Source organism: Haematobia irritans, chromosome 3 (genome assembly GCF_050003625.1).
Source record: "Haematobia irritans isolate KBUSLIRL chromosome 3, ASM5000362v1, whole genome shotgun sequence".
NCBI classification, from domain to species: Eukaryota; Metazoa; Arthropoda; class Insecta; order Diptera; family Muscidae; genus Haematobia; species Haematobia irritans.
Genome location: NC_134399.1, coordinates 130,284,363 through 130,308,241, shown reverse-complemented (window position 1 = coordinate 130,308,241; position 23,879 = coordinate 130,284,363). Strand labels below are relative to the sequence as shown.

General features: G+C 31.9%; 1 protein-coding gene across 1 annotated transcript; it reads right to left on the bottom strand.

The window, feature by feature from the left end:
• Positions 1–6,143: 6,143 nt before the first annotated feature.
• Positions 6,144–22,964, bottom strand: LOC142229907 (putative cytochrome P450 4s3). Its single transcript, XM_075300496.1, has 4 exons — positions 22,726–22,964; positions 7,503–7,959; positions 6,514–7,223; positions 6,144–6,449 (listed from the first exon to the last, which is right to left on the bottom strand). The coding sequence occupies exons 1-4, from the start codon at positions 22,874–22,876 to the stop codon at positions 6,289–6,291; spliced, it is 1,479 nt and encodes a 492-aa protein (XP_075156611.1). The 5' UTR covers positions 22,877–22,964; the 3' UTR covers positions 6,144–6,288.
• Between the last annotated feature and the right edge of the window lie 915 nt (positions 22,965–23,879).

Below are 23,879 nucleotides of genomic sequence, written 5' to 3'. Positions count from 1 at the left end.
ATAATAAGGTGTGCCGAAAATGGTGCTCATCGGTCCATGTTTTGGTATAGCCCCCATATAGACCGATATCCCGATTTTGCTTTTAGGGCTTCTAGAAACTATATTTACCATCCGATTTGCCTGAAATTGGAAACCTAGAGGTATTTGAGGACCATAAAAAGGTGTGCCGAAAATGATGCTCATCGGTCCATGTTTTGATATAGCCCCCATAGAGACTGATTTCCCGATTTTGCTTTTTGGGCTTCTAGAAACTATATTTTCTATCCGATTTTCCTGAAATTGAAAATCTAGAGTTCTTTTGGGACCATAAAAATGTGTGCCGAAAATGGTGCCCATCGGTCCATTTTTTGGTATAGCCCCCATATAGACCGATCTCCCTTTTTGCTTCTTGGGCTTCTAGAAACTATATTTACCATCCGATTTGCCTGAAATTCTTGAGCTACAATAAACTGTATTTATTATATGATTTGCCTGAAATTCGAAATCTAGAGGTATTTTTAGACCACAAATAAGAGTGCCGAAATTGAGGTATATCGGCCCATTTTTTGGTATAACCCCCATATAGACTGATCTCTCGATTTTTACTTCTTGGACGTCTAGAGACTATATTTTCTGGCCGATTTGTTTGAAATTGAAAATCTGGAGGTATTTTAAGATCACAAATATGTGAGTAGCAAATGGTGCCTATCGGTCCATGTTTTGGTATAGCCCCCATATACACCGATCTCCCGGCTTTATTTCTTGGGCTTCTAGAATCCGATTTGCTGGAAATTAGTAATCTATAACAAAATTTTAGACAAACGAAATTTCTTTTTCTTATAAAGTGTTTTCATTTATTCAACGATTGTCTCTAAAATTTGTGTCAAAAGAAAACTTTGCTTGTCTAAAATTACGTTTCTCAAAAAAGAAAACACTTCTTTCTGGGTATAGCAGGCGCACTGATCATGAAAATTGCTTCAAACTGAAAGTAAAAGTTCTAGATTTTACTCATCGTATTTTAATAAATGCGGAAAAATCTACAGATTTAAGATTTTAAATCAAGGCGTAATTTCAACATATACACGATATGTTTATATTTTCTCTAAAACTCAAACAAAATCTTATCTGGTCTTCATAGGTAGAATCTTTAAAGTTTGTCTTCGGGAGCTGGCTCGTTTGGGAGAAGAGTTGTCATCAAACGAAGAGTTTTCATAGTAAACTATTATACTTGATTCATGGTGGTGGGTATTTAAAATTCGGCCCGGCCGAATTTACTGCTTTATATACTTGGTGTTTTATAAAATTTTTTAAATTTAACGAAAAATATAGTAGGGAAAATTGTTTGGGAATGTATAGGAAAGTAGGGAACTTTTTTTGTCCTTGTAGGGTAAACCGAACATTTTCCCTGGCAACATTGACTATGAGCTATAGTCAGATTGACACAAAGCACCCATAGACATGTACCCCTTAATTTTCTTAAATATGCAACTGCGGCTTATCTCCCAGACCTACATGTTACCCCATAAATGCTTATGATTATTAATTCTGTAATGGTGGTTTAGGGTATGATATAGTCGGCCCCGCCCGACTTTCTACTTTACTTACTTGTTTTATTATAATTTTGTTTACCTTTTTGCTTTAAATATCTAGCGAACTTTGTGATATGCGTCAATTCATGCACTAAACTAAAACTCCATATGATCAAATTGATTATCAGAAAATAAGCAATATGGTCATGTGGAGTCTAATTTGTTTTCAAATTGTTTTCACTTCCATAGTTTATTGAATTTAAATTAATTGTTATACCCTTCACCACTACTGTGGTACACGGTATAATAAGTTTGTGCATTTGTATGTAACGCCCTGAAAGAACAGTCATAGACCGATATTTTGGTACACCGATCGTCTTAGAATTAAATTCTGAGTCGATTTAGCGATGTTCGTCTGTCTGTTCAAATATTTTTGTGTGCAAAGTACAGCTCGCAGTTTAAGTCCGATCATCACCAAATTTAGCATAGGGTATTATTTTGGCTCAGAGACAATCGCTATTAGAAATCTAAAGGTATGTTAGGACCACAAATAGGTGTGGCGAATATGGTGTGTCATAGTACCCATATAGACTGATTTAACTCCTTGGGCTTATATAAGCCGTAGTTTTTATCCGATTTGCCTGAAATTGTAACGGATTTATATATTATCATTCTATATATTATCAAGTAACCCGCTATATATTATCAAGTGACACTCTACGACGAAGAGTTTTCAAGGGTAACTGTTATATTTTATTCATGGAAATATTCTATTGAAATAAAATGTTCTGCAGAAATAAAATATTGACAAAATTTTCTATATAAAATGAAATGAAATTTCTATACAAAGGAAATATTAGCAATAAGATAAGTGGTGAATTGGCTGAGAAGTAATGCTCCAAGCAATATTGGCATTAATATATACTCAGACAGTCAACCTGCAATAAAATCGTTGGACTCTGTGTTCCTCAACTCGAAAACGGCCATCGACTGCAGCAAATCTCTCAATGAGATGACTGAGCAGCACAATATTCACCTAATATGGGTGCCTGGCCATAGGACCATACCGGGGAACTGCGAAGTAAATGAGCTAGCAAGGCTAGGAACTACCTTACATTCTCTAGGGGAACTAGAATCTGTTGGTATGCCTCTGGCTACCTGCAAGCTCTTACTGCGTGAGAAGGCTGTCATGATGGCAAATGTTCGATGGGAGAATTGCAAGGGTTGTAACGACACCAAACAATATGGCCCCATTTAAACTTAAACCGCACACTAGATATGCTAGTGTTCTCGAAACGCCAGATATCACTCCTGATGTCTGCTATAACGGGTCGCTGTCTGATAGGCGATTTTGCAAAAACTATTGGCGCGAAGTATAATGACGATTGTATGAGCTGACATGATGCGGAGGAAAGGGAATCAATAAAACACCTCTTGTATGAGTGTCCTGCATTTTGTGTATTTCGGGGGCATATAGCTTTAGATTACTGGCGGACCTGGACAACGTTAACTTAAGCAGTCTGCTAATGTTTTTGGAATAATCTGGTTAGTTCAACAGAAGAAAATAATCGAGAAGGTTCAGCAGTTAAAACTAGAAGTGCACATTAGATAGGGTTACGGCCTAAAGGAAAAAAAAGTTGATGCGGTCACCCCCCAGTTTTGTAGGATATTCGAAGACAATTTCAGAACACCTAAACTTTTTTTTCGTGTACCCTACGACCCCCCCAAATACAATTTATTGCGCTGTGTCGTCATTTGAAGTCCGATCGAAAAGAAACGCATATCGTTGTTCGTGGTTGATCAGGGGCTATATTTCGTGCATTGGTCATTGTTGACTCCGACGTCAAATTTGATTTTTAATTTTTTTATTTCGCTTCGTATACCTGTATGATGTCCATTTCTGATAACCATTATAAAGATCTTAACAAAATATGAAACTTTTGCTTTTGAAGTATTTACTTATATTCATAAACAAAAAAGTAACATAGATTTTAAAAAGTCAATATGCTACAAAACTGGGGAGTGAATATGCTACAAAACTGGGGAGTGACCTCATCAACTTTTTTTCGTGACCTTATCTAGTGCACATATGTAATAGGTACTTTTAGTTAATGTGGTATCAGAATTGACTGAATAGTCTAAGTGAGCCTGAAACTTAATCGGGCTGCCACTTTAACCTAACCATACAAAGGAAATGAAATTTTGACAAAATTTTTTATAGATATGAAATTTTGACAAAATATTCTATAGAAATAAAATTTTGACAAAATTTTCTATAGAAATAAAATTTTGACAAAATTTTCCATAGAAATAAAATTTTGACAAAATTTTCTATAGAAATAAAATTTTAAGAAAAATTGCTATAGAAATAAAATTTTGCTAAAAGAAATTAAGTTTTGACAAAATTTTCTATAGAAATAAAATGTTGACAAAACTTTTTATAGAAATAAAATTTTGGCAACATTTTCTATAGAAATAACATGTTGACGGAAATTTTCTATAGAAACACAATTTAGCTGTGATGCTGCATGCAAACGTAAGCTTAATTTGGCATTCAATAACATAATTAGGTACGTTTATGGTTTGAGGCGATTCGATCATGTATCTCAGTTCCGCAGGCGTTTATATGGGATGGATCTTGACGGTTTGCTTGCTTTTAGGCTTATGTTGTTTCTCCATCGGATAATTTATTCACACGAACGATTTTATTTATATGAAAAAAAAATTATTCTTCCAATTCGGTGTCAAAATCATGTTTCAGATTGGCATTTCTACATAAATGCAGTACGAAATAACATGTTGACGGAAATTTTCTATAGAAACACAATTTTGACGGAAATTTTCTACAGAAATAAAATTTTGATAAAATTTTCTATAGAAATAAAATTTTGACAAAACTTTTTATAGAAATAAAATTTTGACAAAATTTTCTATAGAAACAACATTTTGACAAAATTTTCTATAGAAATGAAATTTTGACAAAATTGTCTAAGAAATGAAATTTTGGCAAAATTTTCTATAGAAATAAAATTTTGACAAAATTTTCTAAAGAAATAAAATTTTGACAAAAATTTCTATAGAAATAACATTTTAAGAAATATTTCTATAGAAATAAAATGTTGAGAAAAATTTCTATAGAAATAAAATTTTGATAAAAGAAATAAAATTTTGATAAAATTTTCTGAAGAAATAAAATGTTGCCAAAACTTTTTATAAAAATAAAATGTTGACAACATTTTCTATAGAAATAACATGTTGACGAAAATTTTCTATAGAAACACAATTTTGACGAAATTTTTCTACAGAAATAAAATTTTGATATAATATTCTATGGAAATAAAATTGTTGACAAAATTTTCTACAGAAATAAAATTTTCTACAGAAATGTAATGTTGACGAAAATTTGTATAGAATAAAAGTTTGACCCTTATGATGCCCATTTCTGATAACCATTATAAAGATCTTAACAAAATATGAAACTTTTGCTTTTGAAGTATTTACTTATATTCATAAACAAAAAAGTTACAGAGATTTTAAAAAGTTATTTATATGATAGGATACGGTTTGCTAGGTCTAACAGAGGAAAAATTATTGTTCCAATTCGGTGTCAAAGTCATGTTTCAGATTGGCATTTCTACATAAATGCAGTACGCCTCTGGAATATAGTACCTCATGACATTCAACTGACAAGCAACACAATGCAATTTAAAAAAACGTTTATTTGATCATTATTCAAATGTACAATAAATATAGTAAATTAAAATCAGTTTCATTTATATTTTTTAATAATTGTTATTTATCTTCATTTTTCTATTTATATATTCATTTTTTTTATATTAATTCATTCATTAATTTTTCACTCATTTAATTTATTACTTTAATTTATATTTTAATTTTTTTTTAAATTTATTTATACACTTTATTTGTCATTTTTATTTTCTTTTTTACTCAAACAAACAATTGTTGTAGTTAATTTCATTTCTGTTTTTTTTTTATGTTCAAATTATTTTATTTTAATTTGTATAATATAAGGATGTTATTGTTGGACTCTATTGTTGCCTGTAATGTAATTATAAGAATTAATTCTTGTTGTGCAGTTTATTAAAATACACAATAAAAATAAATAAGATTTTGACAAAATTTTCTATAGAAACAAAATTTTATATAGAAATAAAATTTTGACAAAAATTTTCTAGAGAAATAAAATTTTGACAAAACTCGCTATAGAAATAATATTTTGACAAAATTTTATATATGGAAACAAAAGTTTTATAAAATGTCTACAATAGTTTTTATAAATTCAATGTCTTTAATAATGAATCGTTTATTTTGAAAAATAAATTTTTCATACAAATTTGGTTTTCGGCAATTCTCTTTGGCCGCTAAATCGGGTAAATGTTGCTAGAAAGGTATCCGTCGAAAGGTCCGAATACACTTCCAAACCAAACTGCTTTTGTTGAGAAGTACAAAGACGGCGGCATATCCTTTTTACTATTTAAGCGTTTCTCAGAAGTCTTAATAATGAATGAACCTGCGTAGGTCACTCCAGCATACGTGTAGGGTACCTAGAATGTTGGTTATTCTGATGACAGCGACGTCATCACCGGATGTTTATTTAATTAAAAATCGGCAAACTAATATGTGAATATTTATAATAATTTATTAAATGTTTATTCAATATTTAGGTTAACTAGGATGTGGGATGAAGTATTTCAGAGGTATCTCACAAATATTTTAAATATCGCTTAATTCGAAACATTTTTTTTTTGGAAATTTCCATCTATAAATTACGATGTTTCAATCGTAATCTAATTCCATTCCTACTTTTCAAAACAATTTCTGGTACAGGTTGAGGTTTAAAACCGAAGACGGGTAATAATTCAAATTTTCTCAAGAGAAACGAAAGGAGGCATTTCATTTCCAACATGGCATATTTTTGACCTAAACACAAAAAATAAGAAATTTTTAAATTTTAATATCAAATTATTGTATATTTTTGTCTCACCTATGCAATTTCTGGGTCCAGCACTAAATGGAATATAACTAAATGGATGTATTTCTTTATCATTTCCGATAAAACGTTCAGGTTCAAATTTCTCAGGCTCCGGAAAATATCTTTCATTACGATGTACCACATAGGCTAAAATAGCTACATTGGCTCCCTTGGGTATTGTTAGTTTATCCAAATGTAAATCTTCACGTACCGAACGTGAAAAGAAAGATGAGGCAGGATATAAACGTAATGTCTCTTTGATCACTGCTTCCAAATATGGCATGGTTTCTTTTTCTTTACCCTCTAGGGAGATAACTTCTTCCATCGCTCTTTGTTGTATCTGCGGATGTTGTGAGAGCAGATATAAAGCAAATCCCAAAGTTGAACTGGTGGTATCATGTCCGGCAAACATAAAAGTATCGACTTCTTCACGTATGTTCTCATCGGTCAGTGGTACTCCTTCCATTTGCGATAACAGGAGCATATCTAAAAAGGCCAAACGCTTCTTTTTCCCACTGAAATCACATAAATTGTCAGCATCATTCATATTTTGAATTTTCGAATCTTGTAACAGTTTTCTTCGTAGTTTTATGACTCGATCGGTTTCATCGTGCATTGTTTTCAGGGCCGCATCCCAATCTCGTCCATCTTTGGTGTATTTGTAGAAAATGTTTAATCTTTGCCAGAGGGAAAATGATTTTTTGTGATACAAATGACAGGTTCTGAAATGGAGAGAAATTTCATAATAATGAAGAAAATCAAATGGTCTACCATAGGAAGCCTCGATTTTTGTGCTTGTCGATTTTTGAAAAATACTGAAAAGTCGTTTTTCGTCTTTTTCCAAAATATTACACTTTTGAGTTCTCAAAAGGAAAAATAAATTTCAATATATTGAAGAGACTCAAATGGCTTACCATAGGGATCATAAAGAAAATCAAAAATCTAGTTTTTGACATTTTCAAAATTTGGAAAGTCGAAAAGGATTACAAATTTCCCCATACCTATTAACAGCTCTAACATATTCCGAATCACTTTGCAGTTGGGCATTTTTCTTAAAGCCCATGGCAGTCTCGCATATCACATCCAAAGCAAATAATGTTATATAAGGATAAATATCGAATTCCTCACCACTGTTGGCTTTCTCATTTAAACGACTTATCAAAATCTCACAATTCTCTTCCATAGGTTCTTTAAATTCACCGAGTATACGAAAATGAAAGGCTGGCGTTAAAAGCTTCCTTCTAGTTTGCCATGCTTCACCACCACTGGTTAATAGACCATAACCTAACCAAGGTATAACAGTATCATAGGTTTTAGATTTATATAGCAGACGTGTATTGGTTAATAACTGCTTTAGATCTTCTGGATCACTGAAGAAAATCGTCAGATCTTTTCCAAACCATATGCGGAAAATTGGACCATACTTCAAGCGTAGCTCATAGAACCATTCGAGAATTTCTGAAAATATGAAAATATTGAAAAGAAGTTGAAACGAATTAGGGATGATAACAAAACAAGAGCCTATCGTCTCAATATTCATGGTACAAACTGAAGAATATATTGTGGTTAGGCCAAAAATTTCATGTCCTTAAAATACCAATGCGAATTTTACTTAATAGACACATTTCTCTGAGTTTTTTTCCAATAGTCCATAAACTATCAATGAAGTCTATTTGTCCTTATAGTTATGTGATTCGACTTAAAACCTGGTACCTTTACATGAAAGAAAATTTTGTTTCACTAAGGTCAACATGGTTTTAATAATTCTGAATAATTCGTTAAAATTAATGAAATTGTCTTTAAATATTTTGTATTTATGCAACTTGACTACAAAGCGTTCAAACGTAGGATATGCTTTCCAATACTTCATTACATGGGGGTAAGAGCATATTAACACTCACAAAAAAAAAAACAAGTATATACGGCCGTAAGTTCGGCCAGGCCGAATCTTATGTACCCTCCACCATAGATTGCGTAGAAACTTCTAGTAAAGACTGTCATCCACAATTAAATTACTTGGGTTGCGGCCGATGGCAAGGCATCTTAAAACTTCCTAACATCATCTTCTAAATTGTAAGTTAGTCCATGCGGGATATATAGTAGACAAAAAAGGTCGATTAAATACGCATATATTCAGTTCTTGACCGGTATATATACCGAAGAAATAATTACGAACCGATATGAACTTTTGTGCGGTAATTATAGAGTCAGAATTGCAATATGGGGGTCGCTTTATATGGGGGCTATATACAATTATGAACACCAGTCTACCAAAAATGGCAGTCTACTAATTGGTAGAATTCTTTATATTTTGGAAGATTTTGCAAAATATTCCTCTCCAACTATGAAATGTTTCATAAATTTTCTATAGAAATAACATTTTGACAAAATTTTCTGCAGAAATAAAATTCTGACAAAATTTTTTATAGAAATAAAATTTTTAAAAAATTTTGTATAGAAATTATATTTTAACATTTTGTAAAGACATAAAATGTTGACAAAATTTTCTATAGAAATAAAATTTTGACAAACTTTTCTATAGAAATATAAAATTTTGACAACATTGTCTATGGCAATACAATTTTGGTAGATTATTTTTGGCTCGAGTGGCAATCGTGATTTTTCTGTGTTTGGGGATCGGTTTATTTGGGGGCTATATATAATATAGATCGATACGGACCAATTTTGGCATTGTTGTTATTAGCCATACACTAGCGAAATGTACCAAATTTCAACCGGATCGGATGAATTTTGCTCCTTCAAGAGGCTCCGGAGGTCAAATATGGGGGATAAATATATATATATATATATATATATATATATATATATATATATATATATATATATATATATATATATATATATATATATAAATATATATATATATATATATATATATATATATATATATATATATATATATATATATATATATATATATATATATATATATATATATATATATATATATATACACTCAAAAAAAGTGAACTCTCTATTTCACTAAAGCCAATTTAACTTTATTTTAGTTTATGGAATTATTATATTTGGAGAAAGTTTCCTTTACTCTAATAATTTTTTGTGTACGTTAGTTAAATTAACTAAAACCGAGGAAAAAAATATACTCAAATGAAGCATAAAGATTAACTAAATTTGTGTCTTCAACAACATAGTTCAGATTTTTTTTTTAATTTGTAAATTTTACCAAAAATGCATCCATCATGAACTTCGTATGTCACTAAAGACATTCTTACAATTTTGAACTACAAGTTTTTCCTTCAAACTACAAAATTTTCTTTAACAAATGAAAAAACTTAATAATTTCTAATAAATTTTCTTGAATTTGTCGAAAAATATTTCCTTATTTTTATAACGCCGGAGTGATGCCAACGTTTGTAATACAGTTTAGTTAAAATTTTCTACAAATATTCAAAATTTTCTAAAATTAACCGAAAGTTTTCTTCCTGGTGGGTTCACTGTTTTTTCAGTGTATATATGAACCGATATGGACCAATTGTGACATGGTTGTTAGAGACCATATACTAACACCACGTACCAAATTTCAAACGGATCGGATGAAATTTGCTTCTCTTTGAGGCTCCGCAAGCCAAATCTGGGGATCGGTTTATATGGGGGCTGTATAATTATAGACCGATGTGGACCAATTTTCGCAAGATTGTTAAGAACCATATACCAACACCATGTACCAAATTTCAGCTTGATCGGATGAAATTTGCTTCTCCTTGAGGCTCCGCAAGCCAAATCTACATCAATAACAACTACTTGTGCCAAGGTTCAAGTCGATAGCTTGTTTCGTTCGGAAGCTAGCGTGATTTCAACACACGGACGGACGGACATGCTTAGATCGAGTCAGAATTTCACCACGACCCAGAATATATATCTTTATGGGGTCTTAGAGCAATATTTCGATGTGTTACAAACGGAATGCCAAATTTAATATAACCTCCACCATAGGATATTAAAAAAATGACCTCTTTTTAAGTATTTTGGTATTGATTCCGAGCCAAAGATGCCACTTCTTTAAAATAAAGAAATTTTCTAACGACCTAACCGGCTTTAAATCTAGGATCAATAAAAGTTAAATGAGGACACATATCTCATTAATTGAACTTTCATTCTCTTCTCGCAGTATATTAATTATGATATTTACGTACAAACAAATGCCAGTTAAAAAATCCAAATTTCAACGGATACTTTAAAGTAAAAAATGTTTTCTAAACACAAAAAAAAAACTTTAAATCAAAGTTACTAAATCCTCAAAATAAGTCTTTGCCTATATTTAAAGTGTTTTTAACTTAAATCTAAAGATTTCCTATTTCTGTTAATTTAAGCATCATTTCTTTAAATAAAAAATGTGTTTTTTACCATAAAGAAAATTTTCCTAAGTTCAAAGACATACGACTTTAACGGAGGGACCCAAAATTCCAAAATTTGTGTGCTAAATTTGATAAAAATTTTTTTCGAAGCAAAGTTTATAAACTTTAGTTAAGTAAAATTTAATCATTTTAAAGAAAATTGTCTTTAATATTTTGTAAATTGCGCATCCTAAAATTTAAACCAAATTTTTTTTTATAATGAACTCAATATTAGTGGCGTACTAACTGTGCAAAATCTCACAGAAACAAGTATATACGGTCGTAAGTTCGGCCAGACCGAATCTTATGTATCCTCTACCATGGATTGCGTAGAAAGTTCTACTAAAGTCAGTCATCCACAATCGAATTACTTAGGTTGTGGTAATACTTGCCGATAACCTTGCCATCCTAAAATTTCTTAACATCGTCCTCTAAATTGTAAGTTAGTCCATACGTGGTATATATTAGACAAAAACAAGTATAAACGGATGTAAGTTCGGCCAGGCCGAATCTTATGTACCCTCCACCATGGATTGCATAGAAAATTTTACTAAAGATTGTCATCCACAATCGAATTACTTGGGTTGCAGTAATACTTGCCGATGGCAAGGTATCGTAGGACTTCTTAACACCGTGTTCTCAATTGTAAGTTAGTCCATACAGGGTATATATTAAACAAAAAATGCCGATTAAACACGTAAATAATACAGTTTGACAAAATTTTCTATACACACAAAAAATTATCACCAAAATTTTTTCAACTAAACACTTAATTGAATTTGGAAACGGATTCAATTAATATGTTAATTGATTCAATTAATTATTTAATCAAATCCGAATAAAAACCAATTAAAAAAATGATTGATATTTGTTACGTTTCCAATTAAAATATTAATTGATTCAATCAATTTGTTAATCAATTCGGAAATAATTTTCAATTACAAACGTGATTGAATTTTTTTCCGTTTCCAATTACACATGTGATTGATCCAATCACCTTTGTGATTGAAACTGAATAATTTTGAGCAATGGAAAGAGCGAAAAGAGAACAAGAGAATGGATATTTATTCAACAATGTATGATGGAGAGATCAGTCTGTGGAAGTAACTCGTAACGAACGGTTGGGTTTTTGTTTTTCGCGTAAATTGAAAAACATGATTGGCGACATTCTGTCTGCTGCATTCAAAGTGTGTGCATAAATATTTTGAACGCAACAGCAAATCATAGCAAAGGGTTGAAATAAATAAAGTGTGCAACAACAAACGGCCACGTGGTAAAGGTTTGAAAAAAATATGTGACAGAACGCATTTGAAATTACCTGTGTTTTGTGGTATTGTAAAAATGGAAAACAATCTACGTTTATTTAAGGTAAGAAATTGTGAAATGTGAATACCGTTTTCCACTGAAGCCTGTTTACAATAAACTGAGTAAAGTAATATATTTTTTATTCATTTCTTTTAGTGACCAATTTTATTTCGTGAAATTGACCAATCAATCCCATCAACTCCATCATTTTATCAAATATATAATAATATGTTTGCAATAAAAAAGTGGGTACCGTATTGATCTTTTAAAATTATAAATTTTTTTCACTCCTAGTTTTCTCCAAACCAAGAGCGGTATATGTTTGTTGGAAGATTCACTTTGAAGTTGCGAAGTAGCGTTGGCATTAAATTGCATTTTTGTTTTACCTGCCTTTTTCAGTTTGAACCCAAGTAGAGAGCAGTATATCTGGTATATAAACTAATGAGCTGAATTATGTAAAGGTAAAAAGATCTTTCTTTTGGATTTAAAAAATATGAAAAATATCCGAAAATAATAAAAATATGTATTTTCCATTTATATTTTTTTTTATTTCCAGAATTTGCAAAGTATCATCAATATAATACCAAATATTACATTGCTTTCCCATTATTTTTGTCTTTGATTGGTTTAAATTTTAATAGACGATTTTAATGTGTGGAAATTTTGGAAAGGAATTGTTACTAAAATTAAATTACCGAGCTCCTTAATACACCTTTTTATGCTAAAAGACTACAACTGCAAAAGAAGATTATAAATCTGCAACCTGGAACTAAGAATTGAACTTGATATTCTATGCAGGTAATGTTTAACAAAATTAACTTTTAATTGAACAAAATTAAATTGGAATTATTCTGTTTACTTTTAGAAAAACTAATTTAGCTTACAGGCTGCTGATTTATTGGAAATCTAGGCGCATCTACATATTAGAAGGAACATGCTAACATGGTTATTATTATAAGGAAGAAAATGATTTATATAATTTATTTTTTCACCCTATAGTTGTTATTGATAGTAGTTGTATTTGTAAGTTATGTTAGAACAAAACACAAATGACAAGAACCAAATTTATTTGTCTATTGCATAATTCAAAAAATAATAAAATATTAAATATTTTTTATAAGAAACACATATTTTCTTTTATTTCAAAAGAAAAAAAAACTAAATACGATTTTGGGGTCGCAATATATAAATTTTTTGATCGAAATTTATAGCCAATTTCAATTAATTATTTAATTGAATGAATCAAATAGTTGATTGATTTTTGTCGCGAAATTAATTAAAATTTTAATTGATTCAATTAAAACTGTGATTGAATTTTATGTTAAAAATAAATCACGTTCTTAATTGATTCAATCACACAATTAATTGATTCCGTGACAAAAGTCAATTAAATTTTTAATTAAAAATCGTGTTGGTTTTCAATCAAAATGGGTGATTGATACTATCATTTTCGTGATTGAAGACATTTCAATTAGAAATAAAATGTTGGCAAAATTTTTCTATAGAAATAAAATGTTGGCAAAAACTTTCTATAGAAATAAAATTTTGACAAAATTTTGTATAGTAATAAAATTTTTAAAAAACTAGTAATAAAATTTTGACAAAATTTTCTAAAGTAATAACATTTTGACCAAATTTTCTATAGTAATAAAATTTTGACACAATTTTCTATAGAAATAAAATTTTGGCAAAATTTTCTATAGTAATAAAATTTTAACAAAATTTTCTATAGAAATAAAATTTTAGTAGATTATTTTTGGGGATCGGCTATATACAACTATAGACCGATATGGACCAATTTTGCATGGTTGATAGAGACCATATACTAACACCACGTACCAAATTTCAACCGGATCGGGTGAATTTTGCTCTTTCAAGGGGCTCCGGAGGTCAAATCCTGGGATCAGTTTATATGGGGCCTATATATAATTATGGACCGATATAGACCAATTTTTGCATGATTGTTAGAGACCATATACCAACACCATGTACCAAATTTTAGCCAGATCGGATGAAATATGCTTCTCTTATAGGCTCTGCAAGTCAAATCTGAACTGAATCAGATGAATTTTGGTCTTCCAAGAGGCTCCGGAGGTCAACTCTGGTGATCGGTTTGTATGGGGACAATATATAATTATGGACCGATGTGGAGCAATTTTTGCATGGTCATTAGAGCCCATATACTAACACCATGTACCAAATTTCAGCCGGATCGGATGAAATTTGCTTCTCTTAGAGGCTCCGCAATCCAAATCGGGGGTTCGGTTTATATGGGGGCTATATATAATTATGGATCGATGTGGACCAATTTTTGCATACCAACACCATGTGCCAAATTTTACCCAGATCGGATGAAATATGCTTCTCTTATAGGCTCTGCAAGTCAAATCTGGGGGCCCGTTTATATGGGGGCTACACGTAAAAGTGGTCCACTTCAAAATCTTTGGAACCGGGCATGCTATTTTGCAAAACTTTGAGCAATCATGAGAGTCTCAACAGTGAAGGATCCGTTGCCTTCCAAAAGAACTTCTTTCATCGAAATGTAACGGTTAATATGCGCGCCTTACACACAAAGGGTCGACCAAACCCTAAAACGTTTTTCAGCGCTGGATTATCTGCTATCAGTAATGCTAGTGACGTTTCGAAGCGTTTCAATGCATCACTAAATATTTTCACAGAAAAGTGAAGTGCCATTCAGATTGCGATATAAGTTGGAGGTACCTTGTCATTAAGCTAAACATAGGTTGGGGCAGAACTCATTGGTAAGAGGGAAGTTCATCATTTGTGGTATCACAATGGGCCGAATAGTTTAAGTGAACCTTATGGGATTTTTTCTCTCTGAAAATATTTTTATAACAAATTACATTAAAGTCTACGGAAATGTAAAGTAATTTTTGCAAAAACTTAATTTCCCTTAGACTTTTCTATTTCGCTTCGAAAATCACCATTTCCTACATACCACTATAAATGCCTTCATTAAAATAATTATAGTATGCCAAGGAAATTACTTTTTTTTTACAATTATTATTAGTTGAATTGCCAATTACATTTATAAACATATATTTAATTGAGCTGAAGTGAGAAAATTCATATAGTAGCATATCAGCCTAATGAAATTTTCTTTTTTTAAGTATATCTCAAACATGTTATGACCTCAAAGTGGGTATAAAGTTAAATGACCGTACACATAAGTTACATATCGATGTCCTCATTCCAGAGTACGCTAAGTCGACTCACCATTTTTTGATAGAGTTCGTTGTTTTTTATTCGGATTGATGTGAATTGCATTTTGTCAAAAGTTCGAATTTTATGGACACTTCTATCAAAAGTTATGGTTAATATTGTACGTAGCCTGTGACTAAAGTTTTAAAAATTTCCAACCCAACGAAGGCAAAAAGCTTTGTTCGGTCTAAAGTGGTCTAAGTCATGTTTACCCATGTTCTATTATCACTATTTTAAATTTGTACAAACTAAAAAAAATCTACACTAAACATGATTCTAAGACCGAAAAAAGTGAATTTATATCTTAAACGGTTTTTGAGATATCCAAAAAATTCACTCTTTAGACTTAGCGTACTTTGGAACGGAGACATCGATATGAACTTAAGCACACCCAGAGAAGGAATATGATCACCTCAAACATGTTTTAAGAGCAAAATGTTATTTTTGGGTGGTGACCATGTAACATGGTTTTCGCAATCATGTTATTTTCTCAAAAATTATGTATCTGATTTCGGTAAGCAGGTTATATTTGACGAGAAAATAGTGACAAAAATGATACATGGTCACCATACAAAAATAACATTTTGCTCTTGAAACATGTTTGAGGCGATCATATTCCTTCTCTGCGTGCAAATGACAATTTTCGTACGATTCCCAAAAATAGTAAAGATGAACTACAGTATGATTAAATTGGTCATGATTTGGCGCCAATGATTTCTTTCTTTACTTTTAATTCATTTTTTCTTCTACAAGAGAATGTAATTTCGTGAGTTGTAGTTAAAAAGTACACCAGGGCATTAAAATGGTTTTAACAACGCTTTGTAGAAATCTCAAATTGTTGAGTATAATTTAGTTTCATTATCGCACTACATAGTTCATTCTTGCTATAAAACAGTTTACTTTTTTTTCTGTGCAATAACTTCCAACCGGATCGGATGAAATTTGCTCTTACATAAAGCTTCAGAAGTCTAGAATTTAGAGATTAGTTTATATGGGGGCTACATCTGAAAGTGGTCCCATATGGCCCATGCATTGCACCATCCGATCTACATCAATAAAAAGCACTTTCAAGGCGATAGATTATTTCGTTTAAAAGGCGCACGGACGGAAGTATATGGCTAGATGGACCCAGAATTGAATCACCATAGTAACCAATATACAGTTTATGGGGTCTGGGGCCAATCTCTCAATGCATTACAGAATGTTAGTACACGTCTTCCCACTATCAGGCAGAACGAGGGGCCCGATCCCCACGGTCCCGTGAGGCCACTCATTGAAATTTTTCGTATCCATGTCTTGGCTAGCCAGAGCCCAGGGTAAATTTTCGTTCGGGACCCCTGTCCCTCCCAAAACAGAATCCTGGGTACATTCCTGCCCGCATCCTATCGTGAAGGGTATACAAAAATATGTTCACAAAAAAAAAATTGGGTTGCCTAAAAGTTGTTCGCACCTGTAGAATAATGTCTTCGCCAGAGCCCAGAATAAATTTTCGAATGTGACCCACACCCCTCCTACACAAAACAGAATTTTGCTTGCCGTCCTGCCCGCATCCTATAAATAAATATGTTCGTTCAAAAACAAGTATATACGGACTTAAGTTCGGCCGGCCCGAATCTTAAATACCTACCAATATGAATCAAAACTCTTCATCGTTCCATGGAAATATATACAATTTCAGGTGAATTTGTTGACAGATAATCTGCTAAGCCGACATATATATCCGATATGACTGGCGATCGGTCTATTGTGGGCTATAGAAAAGTATAGACCGATACACATCATATTGTGCATACTTATGTGTGGATCTAAAATATCTCTAGATTTCCACTTTCAGTTAAATCGGATAAAATTTCGGTGTCAAGAACCCCAAGAAGTCAAATCAGGAGATCGGGCTGTTCTGAGACATGGAATGATACACGCCATCTTCGGCACACGGGGCCATATCAAAACATGGACTGATACACACAAAGAAAATTTCATTAAAACTCAGCCAACGAAAAATTTTCATTGATATAACGAAACATTTTCATTAATACAATGAAAATGTTCGTTAATAGTACGAAACGTTACGTTGATTAATAGAAAATTCGTTATAATAACGAAATATTTCGTTGTATTAAGGAATTTGTTTCGTTGGCTGACTTTTAACGACACATTTCGTTAATATAACGAAATTTTTCTATTAGTGTAAACACAACTTTCGGCACACTTATTTATTGACCCAAATTACCTCTGAAGAAGTAAGATCGGGTTATATGGGGGATATACCGAAATATAGCCTGATTCACACCATGTTCTGCACACCTATTTAGGCGACCGGACATATCCCCCAATGGACATATCGCCCAAAATGATTTTTGGGCGTTATGGCCTCCCTTGGGCCGGTCAAATCGCCCAATTTTAGTTTGTCCTCCCTCATCGCGGTCATAAACCCCATAAAAAATGTGGGTGTTATGACCGTTTAAATATAATCGAAATATAAAGAATATTTTAAAATAACAAAATATAAATTTTTTTTTTAAATATTTCAATAGCTATATATGATTACTTCATCTATCCATTAATTTGTTTAAATATCTAATAGATAGATATGCCTCTTATTGACAAATTACATCCTGAAGATGTAAATCTAGCATATCTTGGCTTCATCGTACGTTTTAATTGTTTTTGGCTGGAACAGAATTTTTGACAATTTTTCTTCTCAGCGTACCACAGAAATAGAAAAGCGGCTAAAGTGGCACACGAAGACCTATTTCGCTCGTGAAATAGGTCGGTTTAAGCTCAAAGACATTTGAATTTATATATTGAAACATGAAAATTCGGAAAATGATCATTTTTTCTTTTGAACAAACCAGACAAATGCTGAATTGAAAATTATGTATTTTAAACTGAAAATTGGAGATCAGCAGCACGTCGATCATCCTCTCTATTTAGAACAAGATAATAAAATGAAAGTTGCTAGGATTCGCACGCGCGAATCCTTTTTATACCCTCCACCATAGGATGGGGGTACATTAACTTTGTCATTCCGTTTGTAACACATCGAAATATTGCTCTAAGACCCCATAAAGTATATATATTCTGGGTCGTGGTGAAATTCTGAGTCGATCTGAGCATGTCCGCCCGTCCGTCTGTTGAAATCACGCTAACTTCCGAACGAAACAAGCTATCGACTTGAAACTTTGCACAAGTAGTTGTTATTGATGTAGGTCGGATGGTATTGAAAATGGGCCATATCGGTTCACTTTTACGTATAGCCCCCATATAAACGGACCCCCAAATTTGGCTTGCAGACCCTCTAAGAGAAGCAAATTTCATCCGATCCGGGTGAAATTTGGTACATGGTGTTAGTATATGGTCTCTAACAACCATGCAAAAATTGGTCCACATCGGTCCATAATTATATATAGCCCCCATATAAACCGATCCCCCAGTTTGGGTTTCGGAGCCTCTAAGCGAAGCAAATTTCATCCGATCCGGCTGAAATTTGGTACATGATGTTAGTATATGGTATTAAACAACCATGCAAAAATTGGTCCATAATTATATATAGCCCCCATATAAACCGATTCCCCGATTTGGCTTGCGGAGCCTCTAAGAGAAGCAAATTTCATCCGATCCGGCTGAAATTTGGTACATCCTGTTAGTATATGGTCTCTAATGACCATGCAAATTGGTCCACATCGGTTAATAATTATAGATAGCCTCCATACAAACCGATCACCAGATTTGACCTCCAGAGCCTCTTGGAAGACCAAAATGCATCTGATTCAGTTGAAATTTGGTACGTGGTATTAATATATGGCCTCAAACACCCATGCAAAAATTGGTCGAAATCGGTCCATAATTATATATAGCACCCATATAAACCGATCCCCAGATTTGACCTCCGGTGCCTCTTGGAGGAGCAAAATTCTTCCGATTCGGTTGAAATTTGGTACGTGATGTTAGTATATGGTATCCAACAACCATGCAGGAATTGGTTCATATCAGTCCATAATTATATATAGCCCCCATACAAACCGATCCACAGATATGACCTCCGGTGCCTTTTGGAGAAGTAAAATTCATCCGATCTGGTTGAAATTTGATACGTGACGGTTGTATGTGATATTTAACAACCATGCCAAAAGCGGTCCATATCGGTCTATAATCATATATAGCCTCCATATAAACCAAACCCGAGATTTGGTTTTGGAACCTCTTGGAGGAGCAAATTTCATCCGAGTCAGTTGAAATTTGGTACATTGTGCTAGTATATGGCCGTTAACAACCATGCCTAGCCATCAGATAAATCGATCCCCAATCACACAAAAATTGGTCCATATCAAGTTCATAATTGTACACTGGCAGAAAAATGGTTCATACTATTAACGAACGGGATTCGTTGATTATTTTTCGTTAATATTACGAAATTTTTCGTTATAAGAACGAAAGTGATCGTTAATACAACGAAATCAATCGTTAAAAGACAATTTTGTGGTTTGGGGTTTCGTTATAATAATGAAACACGTTTCGTTAATATTACGAATATTGACTTTGTAATTTTTTCAAGAATTAGAATAAACAAATTTTCCAAGATGAAATTATTACAATCATTTGCACACAGAGAGTAACTTTTGGAAACTTTTACCCCTTAAAACAGTCGTTTTATATACTTCGAAACTGGAATTGAAAATTGCATTTATAAAACGAAAGCGATCGTTAATATAATGATATGGATCGTTAAAAAATAAATTTTAAATTGTTATATTTCGTCATATTAATGAAATATTTTCATTAATAATACGAATGGGATTTTGAGTATTTTTGCCCCTCCGTACTCTCTCTCTCTCTCTCTCTCTCTTGCACATACACATCTAAGCATGGCAATAAGCACATGTTTGCGTGTGCGTCTTGAAAAACAAACGGTAAAAAGTTCAACAGAAAACTTGTCTGATGGGCAAACCTTAACAACATTTACGTTCTTTTCGCTGAAGAGTGCACAGGCTCATTACAGTTTCGTTGTGAATAATAAACATAGATGGTGGGTGAGTTAAATTGGTGTTTTTTGTATATTCGCAAGAAATTTAGTGTAAATTTTTAAACTTTAGTGAAAATGCTACGGGGAAGTGAACTTTCAGATGAAGAAGGCGGAACAATTACCGTAATGAACATTGGTTGGAAAAATAAATTGGATAAATGGACACGGCGATACGATTATCATTTTTGGTCTTAGAAGTTAGAGGCTTTTTTTTCTTAAGTGAAAGTCACACTATATGATTATTAAATTACCTAATTTATCAATAAATATTATTTCCTACTGTACGAGTATATAAATCCTATTTCAAAGATCTTAACAAAAAATAATACACTACCAATGACTACATTCAAATGCAATAATTGGTTGGGTTTCATTAATATAACGTTTAAGTTCATTTATACAACGTTCGCCTTTCATTCATACAATGAAGAAACTGGGTTCATACAATGAATGATTTTCGTTCATACAACGTATAAGCTGCATCCATACAATGAATAAATTTCATTCATACAACGAATAATATTCATTAATACAACGAAAAGGCTACGTAATAGCAACGTAATTATTCGTTAATACTACGAAATGTACTCCATAAAGGGTTTCATAAATATAACGTAAAATTACGTTGTTACAACGAAATGCTACGTTGGCTGACTTTTAATGAAGAATTTCGTTAATACAACGTAGAAATTCATCGTATTAACGAAACTTTTTCTATCAGTGTATATAGCCCCCATATAAGCGACCCCCATATTTCAATTCTGGCTCACTACGTACCGTGCAAAAGTCAATAACGATTCGTAATTATTTGTAGACTTACCTATACATACCTTTTTTGGCTAATATATACCACGTATGGACTAACTCACAATTTAGAAAACGATGTTAAGAAGATTTAAGATACCACAACCCAATTAATTCGATTGTGGATGACAGTCTTTCGTAGAAGTTTCTACGCAATCCATGGTGGAGGGTACATAAGATTCGGCCTGGCCGAACTTACGGCCGTATATACTTGTTTAAATTCATCACATTCAGTTTGTCCTTTAGTTCTTTCATTTTTCGTTTTATTAACTTGATTTAAAAAATTAACAAAGTTATACTGACATGTCGTTTGTAAACTTCGTAAATATTAGTAATATCTTGTACCTATAAGATCAAATGAAACGACCGATAAAGGGACATCAATAAAACAAGTAAGTAAAGTCTAAAGTCGGGCGGGGCCGTCTATATTATATCCTTCACAACTATGTAGGCCTTATATGAAATCTGAACAAATTAGAACAAGATGACACACTTAAATAGCATATTAAATATATTCTCTGTGGAAACTATCGGGTCAATAGGAGGAAACTCCCATTGATAATGGGTGTAAAATATGAGACATTCTACCATATTTCCCCAACTCTGGCGTACATATATATGGAAGCTATATCTATTTCTGAAAATTTCGTGTAAATAAATAAAACCCTGTACCACAGTAGTGGTGAAGGGCATAACAATAGCATCTCCATCATCCATATTATTTATTATTTCAGTTACTGGGGTGGAACACAAAGAGTCTGTATGCCAAATCGGCTTCCATAATAGTGGTTTGTTGAAATATATTTTCCGGTACACTTTCCCACATTCAATATTCACTCATATGTTCGGATTTGGCAAATAGTGCCACGAGTTCTTGGGGGCTTTGTGGAGCGTTTGGCACCATTTTCTCCTTAATTGTCTTAGCATTTTCTTATAGACCACGAGATCTGTACTGTCTTTCTAGTTACGGCATTTTGAATTAAATACCGTACGTATTTAGTTAACCAAAATTAGGGATCAAAACTACTTCATTTAGGACAGTTTTTGATTTGTATTCCGACATTCATTTTCCCCAAACAAATATTGGGCGTTTTGACCGCCTATTTGTCCCCATCTTCCAACTTACCTTGCCGGCAGATAAAAGTCGAATTTGTGCAAAATTTCAGCACGATAACTTCATTATTGAAGATTGTAGCGTGATTACAACAGACATTCAGATAAACAGACGGACGGACTGACGGACATTGTAATGTCGTGTTAGCATTTATATATATTTTATGTAGTCGGAAATCGACACTTCGATGTGTTACAAACGGAATGACAAGACTATTATACCCACATCACCATTGTAAGGTGATGAGTTTAATAGTAGCGCCGTTTAAATTGTCAACATTTCTCCGAAGAGGTTCCTAACGATTGAAATCCATGATTTCAGACTAATGCTTGGCCTTCGAGATAACAACTGTATAGCCTATATCTTACTACTATACTTACTTCCTTGCTTGGAATTCACAATCAGCTCATGCATTGATGGTCCCGGTACTTTAGTGGACCATAGCTTTAGATTTATAAATCTCAGAACATTGGGCAAATATCGTGGCAATAAAATCAAGAGTATAAAAACAATTAAAACAAAAGTATTCATTTTTTTCTGTAGATAATTAGCGTGTTTCACATATATATTAGACTAAAAATCTTTTTTTTAATTGTTATTTTCAGAGTACTTAACATTAACGCGGTTGGAAAGCAACTAAGGTGAGTATGAAACAAGCAATTGATATGATCGTTCTCTATCTACATAATATAGCTATAGTAGTAATAAGCATTCCGAGACTAGTCCAAATCAAATCAGATTATAAAATAGTTTTTTTTTTACTATTTCCTTATCTTGGAAGAATAGTTTAGTCAACTTGGGGGAAAAAAAATAAAAAAATAAAAACAAACAATTAAATTCGGCAAACAAAATTGGGCGAAATGAATATTAGATACTCTTATATACATTTAATTCTTCTGAAGACATTCGAAGGCAGTAAGAGATTGTACACTGAAAAAAAAAAATATTAACGCGCACTCATGTTTCCATATTCGGCAGGAAAAATCGAACAAATTTTCGATACCATCTGTGCTGTACAAAGGGTAAATTTTTAAGAGCTGTAGGACAACTTATAAAACAACACACATTTCTGAAAAACACGAAATCTTCATTTGAATAGATAGTATTGAAACAATTGAAATCTATATATATATATATATATATATATATATATATATATATATATATATATATATATATATATATATATATATATATATATATATATATATATATATATATATATATATATATATATATATATATATATATATATATATATATATATATATATATATATATATATATATATATATATTTATATATATATATATATATATATATATATATATATATATATATATATATATATATATATATATATATATATATATATATATATATATATATATATATATATATATATATATATATATATATATATATATATATATATATATATATATATATATATATATATATATATATATATATATATAAAATTCAATCTATGTTTGTTTATTTGTTTGTTTGATTGTTTGTTTGTATGTTCCGA

Coding starts and splice junctions, on each gene's coding strand:
- LOC142229907 (XM_075300496.1), bottom strand. CDS start 22,876: ATGAATACTTTTGTTTTAATTGTTTTTATACTCTTGATTTTATTGCCA. Junction 7,960..22,725: donor TGTGAATTCCAAGCAAGGAA/GTAAGTATAGTA, acceptor TCATATTTTCAG/AAATTCTCGAATGGTTCTAT. Junction 6,450..6,513: donor TGGACCCAGAAATTGCATAG/GTGAGACAAAAA, acceptor TTTTGTGTTTAG/GTCAAAAATATGCCATGTTG.